The 8,261-nt window shown below is 34.2% G+C and overlaps 1 protein-coding gene across 1 annotated transcript; it reads left to right on the plus strand.

Moving 5' to 3' along the window:
• Positions 1-2,613: 2,613 nt before the first annotated feature.
• On the plus strand, positions 2,614-8,037 carry LOC134235896 (uncharacterized). Its single transcript, XM_062718075.1, has 5 exons — positions 2,614-2,785; positions 5,616-5,814; positions 6,194-6,333; positions 6,492-6,521; positions 6,753-8,037. Exons 1-5 carry the CDS (start codon positions 2,713-2,715, stop codon positions 7,091-7,093), a joined length of 783 nt encoding a protein of 260 aa, XP_062574059.1. The 5' UTR covers positions 2,614-2,712; the 3' UTR covers positions 7,094-8,037.
• The last annotated feature ends 224 nt before the right edge of the window (positions 8,038-8,261 follow it).

Genomic DNA, 8,261 nt, shown 5'->3' on the forward strand with positions numbered 1-8,261 from the left:
CAAATTATTAATGATTCATTCTTTTATTCTGAATTAACAACAAAAGAACATCCGTCTCAAAACGTCCGAAATCTTAGCTCGTTTGGCGAGTTATACCGTCTTTTGCCTAAATGCGACCAAACTGTCTTACAAAAAAATTATAGTTTTCTATTGAAACAAGAATATTACCTCTAAGGTAAAAAAAACTGTTAAATGCTAATATGAATGTTGCGCTAAACTTGTTTACGTGTAAAAGGTGCAAACAGTGATTGATCCAATGAAATATATTGAAAAAACGAAAGTAGTCAAGCTAAAAATCATTAAACAATACAATAGAGGAGCAGAGCAAAAGCAGGTCTCCAAAACATCAGAGGTGGGATCAGGTGCCATGGAGGCATGAGCATCCCCTGATTAAAAATCATAAACAGTATGAATATGTGAAGAGGACATAAAACTTCCAGATGTGGGATCAGGTGCCTAGAAGGAGTAAATATCCCATGTTAATCGCTCACACCCGCAATGATCCCTATGCGATACATCATTCATCGCTGTCAGTGAAAAAAAAGGCATTTTCTTCGTCTTAGTCATAAATCGGCGCTTTCAAAATAATTCTGAGTTAAAATCTTTTTAGCCAATGATTTGATTTAAATGATATATGGACAAACTATTCATAATAACAAAACAAATGGTAATGTTAAAGTGTAGAGCAGGAACACACTTTTCTGAGGGATGTAGTCTAGGCACTTAATTATGAACCTCTTTTGAATCTACTCAGAGGTAATTACTAACATTAGGTTTTAATTTTGCATCTTAATCCACTCAGCAAATTTGAAAATTTGTTTGATTGTGATAGCTTAATTTACGGGCAAAATAACCGTATATCTCAAACAAGTACAATGTAGTCCTATAGTATAGTTTACGAGACATTTTAATTGATTAGCAAGTTCTCGCATATTTAAATGGACTACATGAAACTTTTTTTTTCAAAGTCCAGATGTGGATTCAAGTACCAAGGACGAGTAAGCATCTCCTGTTGACCGGTCACACCTACTGTGATCACTGTGTATTGATTACGTAGACGGAACATTCCGTAGACAAATTCAGTATCAATACAAAGGTTTAACTATTGGTATGTAACAAGTCATATATGATACGACACAGTGACTGGTCGATCATCTTAAGCCTTTTCCTAGAAGAAAATATTTTGAAAAATATATAGACAGAGCATTTCGTAGTAGAATTTAGAATGAATATGGAAATAACAATCAGTATTTAAGTTCAACAGTTCTGTCAAACAATACAAATCAGGAGCAGAGTAATCACATCGGCCTCGATCAAAATAACGAAAGATTCTTGAACAATTCAGTTTAAAATTAATGAACTCACAATAAGTATTCAAACGTCAATTATCATTTGACTTAATGCAAGAATGTATAAAACGTTATATTAAACAATTGGAAGGTTATATATTCAAGACTCCAAAGTGCGATGGTCACGCCAAAGTGCGATGGTCTCCCCAAAGTCAGATAGGCTGCGCCAAACCCAGATGGCCCACTGTCTTGACGGACGCCGAAGTCCGATTGTTACGCTAAAGTCAGATGGTTCGTTTCCAACGAGACGTAATGCGCTAAGGTGCGACGGTATGACACACCAAGTTATGATGGTGCGGGGGAACAATCAACGTTTATGACTTTACAATAATCCGACGTCAATCCTCGACGCCATTGTCCTGCATTTAAAAGCCATTATTTCGGCATTTGTCCTCGCATACAATTTTACTGATTTTGCGTATTGCTTGCACCTATTAGAGATATAAGGATAAGCCCTCAACCGGTTAGGGTTAGTCTTTGAACACTATTGGACTGATAAGTGTCACTTTGACCCCAATGGATCACGAGGGATCTAGGGTTAGTCCTCGCACAATATGTCACTTGATTTGGGTTAGTGTATCACCCAAGATATTTAAGTTAAAGTTGTTACACTTTTTTGACTGATGAGGGTTACTTATGCACCTATCCATAAAATGACGATCTTGGATATTAATATGCAATTTCATTTGAATAAAACAATCGAATCTTGGCATGACACGGCCTCGAAATTTGGCGCAGTAGTACTATGAAGTCTGAAACGTTAATTATTTTTCTGCACCAGTGGACCTTGGCGTTTCATCGGGATTTGGCGCAGACCATCGGACGTTGGCGTGACCATCGGGCTTCGGGGTCCCATCGCACTTTGAAGTCCTAGATATATAAACAAGGCAATGACCAAAATATTACAAAATGCTGACATTAACCCCCTGTTACATCATCTTATCTGTCTTTAGCTTTCCTCGGTTAAAAAATTGATCGAACTAAATGCATGTTCCTCAGTTTGAACAAGCTGGGAAGGGAAACACCTTATGCACGTGATAGCAGAATATTACATTATTATGCAAGAAACACACTTTTCTTCAAAGACATGTAAAATTATTTAGAATTAGTGCAACAGAATTGGTCAATTTTATTTTTATACTCTCCAGGGATGGGAAAGCTTTCAACAAGGAAATGTATCTCAAATGTTATATATAGAGAGGATTTTGTCTGCATGCCAATTATGATATTGCGGAAAAAAATCAAGTGCAGTATAATTGCTGCATTTCTCTCTCGAGTTGACAGTCTAGTGCGGCAAGTCAGAGGGACGCGATGTACGAATCTGTCTTCTCTAAGTACCAGGGCTCACACTGAGTTTATCAATATGAAGACATCGAGGCATATTACACAGATTTTGCATTGTAGCTTAATTTTACTTTTCTCAGTCACCCATGCAGGTAGGTTTCTACATTATTTTTTTTTTCTTTAAATGTGAAAGTTTTACGGTGGGTTTTATGGAATCTTTGCAATTATACTTTAAATTTAACACATCATGATATAAGTTGACAACAGAGGGGGATATGCTCTCGTACTTATCTCTCATACATAGCTGTCTTTTTTATGCATGATTTCTAGACAATTTGTTTGCATATTTGAAAAAAATCTTACTTTGTTTACAAGTTTGTTTGTTGACATTTTTTCACTTCCGCCAGCTGCCTGTCACATGTTTTGTTAACACGGAAAATTTCAAAAACTTGTGTCAAATTGAAACTTTGAATTGATATTCAATAATTTGTTTGTCCTTGCAGAACACGGTTCAGATCAAAAGTGTTTATACCAAACAGTATATATTTTTTTTATTCCATTAAATAGTTGGCATAGATTGAATCTTGTTCCTGGACGGAGAGGAAACGGGAAATTATTTTTATTGGGTGTAGCTTTTGATTATTTATTTTAATAAGTTATCAATATATTCAAGATTCACAAATCTTCAGCTGTGCAATTTGTTTAATCTGAGATCTCTTCTGTCATTTAAAGAAAATTTTGTCAAAATTCAGGGGAAAATTAAATATAAACAAAGACATCAAAGAGCTTCAAAAGTGAACATCATTCTTTACTTACAGGAGAATTTTTTTTTTCAAATGTAGCTAGGAGGTGTTTTTTTCCACAACAATTTTTTTTTAAGATTTACTTAATTTTTCTGACTTCTTTTGGACCTCTTGATTTCAGCATGTTTTTATTACTCATTATTATCACATAAATATTACTGATTATCAATATATAAATATGAACTTATGACACCTAATGTTTATTTTTAAACATTGACCCTTACGAGCCTCTCTCTGACATAATCATTCCGGAAAATGGAGAGCACTCCTCCTCAACAATCGTAACATTTGATAAAAAGAATCTCTTTAAAAACTACGTCTACGTTTCAGCCACTTAAACACGTCTTGAAAAAACTGATTTTATAATAATGCTTTGTGGAGTGACTTCATATCTGATATTTTTCTTTTGTTTTAATTTGAGTCACATTTATGACGCAGCTAAATTTTTACTGCATCATGGCATGACATTACGTTTTTTTGAAATATTTTTATTCGATCAGACAAAACATTAATTTGTCTATCTATTCGAAATAGGTAGCAACTTTTCCAAGCACTCGGTACTTCGGGAGTGAATGTTGCAGGTCTTTAGAGTTAGACCTTCTGAAAATATTCAATGACACAGGAACTCGGGTATAGGTCTCAGTCTGAAGCCCTTTCCCAGCATACAGTGACTCTCAAACATATAAAAATATCTTGAAGGGAAAGAAAAACAATTTTATAGCCACTTTTAAGATAAGATCATAAATGTGACCAGTCTGTAGAGGATACCAACTCCTCTATGGCACCTGATCCCACCTCTGATGTTTTCGAGGTGGGTGTTTGCTCTGTTCTAATTTTGTATTGTTTTATTGAGTTTTGAGCTTAAACTCAAAACTTTTGAGCTTGAACTTTGAGCTTCCTTATCGGAAAATAGTTCATAAAGATAAGAACATGTCATAAATGTGTCAAAAAGACGCACGTGTAACCAATGATACCCTACGCTTTCAAATAAATACAGGCATATACAGTATAACCAATAATATTGCAGGCTTTAAACATACATCTTTCATCAGTTTCTGATTCAGAAACCCAGGAAGTTTGTTTTCAAAACATCTCTTTACTTGATACGGTTTGATGTTTCTATGAAATACAGTTGTCAGATTTCCGAAACCGATATAACATGCGTTTCTTTGTTTTGAATAAAAAAAATCAATTCGCCAAATTTCATTTCATTTACTCAAAACCACTTTATCAGCATGTCACAACTGTTAATATTTGTCATATTACGGAAAACAATGCAAAAAGACATCAAAGTGTCAATTGCTATCTGAATTAGTTAACTTAGGTCATCACTTAAAAGTTGTCGGTCATTTCTGGCTATAAGTGGTAAGATGAAAGATAGTTAAGGTGAGAGTTCGTTGTCTCACAGGAAACTCACAACTCACAAGTGCGTTTTCTTCATAAACAGGTTTTACCACAAACGTACAAAACTGAATATTCTTAAACTTATTATAATATTTTACAAAGCTTCAAAATTTGAAGACAGCTCTGTGGTTTAAGGGGTGCATGTTTGCTCTGCTATAGATTGATATTGTTTAGATGGACCTTTGAGCATGATTCAGAACTTTTCTTTTTCTTCATATTTCATCCTTATCTGTTTCATACTTGGATATTTTACTTAAAAAAGATGTTAATGGTAATCTAACAACCAAGCTCTCTGATAAACGTGATGACTTTAACTTCCCATACTTCTGCAGCAATATACCTTCATCTCCTGCATACGGAGTTAATGTATCTCAGTTGATCCGATACACAAGATTATGATCTATTTATAAACAATTTTTAAAACGAGGTAAATTATTGAAAACAAGTTGATGAAACAAAAATATCAGCAGTCCCGTTTAAAGTCATCATTTCGTAAGTTCTATGGTCGATACAATGACCTTCACAGCAAATACAATTTATCATTGCGTCAAATGCTGGCTGACGTTATGATTCTAAAACTATTGAGATAACGAAAAGCAACCAAGCAAAAAAAAAATTTAAAAATTACAAATCGAGAGCAGAGCAAACGCGGACCTCAAAATCTTCAGCGAGGAAGCATCATGGAGAGGTAGTCATACCATATCGACCAGTTACACCCGCCATGTGCTCCTAATAATTTAATTTTAGGAATATTTACAAAAATTATCTTTTGCAGCCAAACAAACGGTAATAACTCAAGGGAAAAGTATCATACAGAGTGAGAATTATCCGAACGACTACCCCGGGGGTGAAGACAGGGTGTGGGTCTTCAACCAAACGGTAGGATTATGGACGGTGACATTCCAGGACTTCCATCTACAGGAGTCGAAAGGGTGTGAGGATGATTACCTACTGATACGGAAGTCTCAAAGAGAGTGAGTTTGCTTAACTTTTATCAAATTACTACATAGAAAATGCTGAATAAAGGAAGAACTGTTTTCTCGTTTGGTATTTGCAATTATGAAATGGGGAACAACTGTATTCTTTTTTTTTTCCTGTCAACGGTTGGGAGGGGGATGTTTGCGACTGTTATATATTCATTTACGTGAAAAAATTGTGCTCTCATAGTTCTACCATGTCGTCACATATACCCTTTTGAATTCTCAATTTGTATGATGAATAAGCAAATTCAAATGCATTTAACAAAATAGTTGTGTAATGTTATATCTAACCTAGGATAACAATCTCCATTGTGTTTAAGGGAAACTTTCTCATCAATTTTGATTTGTTAGTTTGTTCTTTTTTTTTTGTTAGAACTCCATTAAAGCTGTGTGGTGTCAGAACTTCAGACTACTACATCTCTAAAGGTCCGTACCTCAAACTGGAATTTCACACCAACTCCTGGAATCACGAGAAAGGCTTCTCTATTGAAGTACAGCACGTTATGACTGAAGGTAGGACAATTTATATACAATTCTTGATTGCATTAAATAAATAAGAATTTGTATCTGTTTTTTTTAAATAACTCATTGTAATATTTTGTAAATTGGAGATTTTTTTAATATTTGACGATTAAAAAAATAATAATGAATATGCTTATTACGTCTTTTAGCCGAAGCAAAATCTATCGTCAAAAGGAAAGGTAAATATTGAATACTGTTATTTCTTTTAGTTGGACAGGTAAATCATTTCCCTAGATATCTTTTTAAGAGTGTAAAAATGATATCGTTAAACAATTTATCAAAACAAATAAAAGTTTATATTTATCTATAGTATAGATTATGGTGATATTTCTAACAAATTGAGATTGAACTGAATGACCTTTATGTATATATCAATATAAGTAAGTAAACACTTGATGACGTGTTATTAGGTACTGAGGTCAAGTTAGTGACTCACGTGGAGCATGAAGGCTTGTTTATCGTCCTCCTAGGAGTGTTATCCCTGGCTGCTCTCGTCTTTGTTGCTATGTTAGGGTGTTTCATCGTTGGGATGATGAAAAGACGTCACGAAAGAGTGATTCAGCAGAACATGATGAGTCGTCTGCAAGCTCAAAGCGAGAACCAAGTAGTGGCCGGAAGAAGATACAGCCGGAAAGAATCGGTCAAAAGTCACAACAGACCAGACTTTATGCGTAGCTTTTCGAACCAAAGCACAACCGGACTTCTCAGTTATCAATCCGCCGGCTACCCACAGACCGGTGATCACGTGTGACGATCACGTGATTGTCATGTGGGCAATAACGGAGAGCGATTGTATATGCTGAAGTAAAGCAACTTGTCTTCGTAATAAGAGACATTGCCCTTAAAACGTAGTCAACGTCATTTTAGGGGAAGTTTGATGTCTGTGTTTTGGGAACGACGTGCCTTTTAGGGGGTCGGTCATGAAGTTGTTTTATGTACATAGGTATGTCTTATAAGCAAGTTTTAAGTCCTTGTTCATGATATTTTTAACTGACCAACGAAGAATGCGCGTGGGTTTTTTTTATTCACGCATTTTAAGTTTTGTAGGTACGGTGGTAATACCGTACCGAACAATGTTAAAGAGTTGAGGCAATATTTACTTGTTAAATATATGTACGTATGTGTTTTAATGCTTGTTTTCAGAGAATATTTGAAGAAATTTTTAGAGTTCAACATTCCATTGATTAAAATTCACTGCTGCATGAATGCATCTTTATTTTGGAAAACCATATGTGAATGTCTTGTTTGCGAAAAAACTGTTTAATACTTCAGTCATAAATCAAAATGTAAACAAACATTATTTTTGTCATCGGTGAAAAACACTGCCAATCAGCTTAGCATATTTTATTTTCATTTTGTATCATTTTTAACCGAACAATCTTTTAAAGTTTCTTTTATCATTTTTTTTTTCAGATATAAATTTATTTCTGTATTTGTTTATCCCATTTTTACAAAGGAGAAAAACATTTTTGTATCCATTTCATATTTGTTGTTGTTGATGGAAGGATTCATGTAAATATGTTTTATCTAACAGCAGCAAAACCAGAGATGTTTTGAAGTAGAAGGCTACTGAAAAGATTGTCTTTGAGAGTGATATAGCTGGTTCTATATACGGGTTTTTGTTTTCATTTTGTCGATATTATTGCTTTTTGTTTTAATTTGCTCATAATTCAATAAATGTTGAATAAATGTGAACTACTTGTTTTTTAGCAGAAGATGTAAAGTGAACAATCCCTTCAAATAAAGCATAAATTGTTCATGAAGAAAAAAATAAACTTAGTTTTAATTGGCAAAATACGCATTTATATATATCTATCTCAGAAGAAATACTGATATAAAACTTAAATTTAAATGATCAAATACTTCCGATTAAACATCTGTTTTATTGCAACGGAACGAATTAATGTATACAACCCAGA

The sequence above is a fragment of the Saccostrea cucullata genome, unplaced genomic scaffold, assembly GCF_032062105.1.
Source record: "Saccostrea cucullata isolate Sc308-1 unplaced genomic scaffold, CSIRO_AGI_Scuc_v1 ctg337, whole genome shotgun sequence".
NCBI lineage: Eukaryota > Metazoa > Mollusca > Bivalvia > Ostreida > Ostreidae > Saccostrea > Saccostrea cuccullata.

Coding starts and splice junctions, on each gene's coding strand:
- LOC134235896 (XM_062718075.1), top strand. CDS start 2,713: ATGAAGACATCGAGGCATATTACACAGATTTTGCATTGTAGCTTAATT. Junction 6,334..6,491: donor ACAGCACGTTATGACTGAAG/GTAGGACAATTT, acceptor TACGTCTTTTAG/CCGAAGCAAAATCTATCGTC. Junction 6,522..6,752: donor ATCTATCGTCAAAAGGAAAG/GTAAATATTGAA, acceptor ACGTGTTATTAG/GTACTGAGGTCAAGTTAGTG.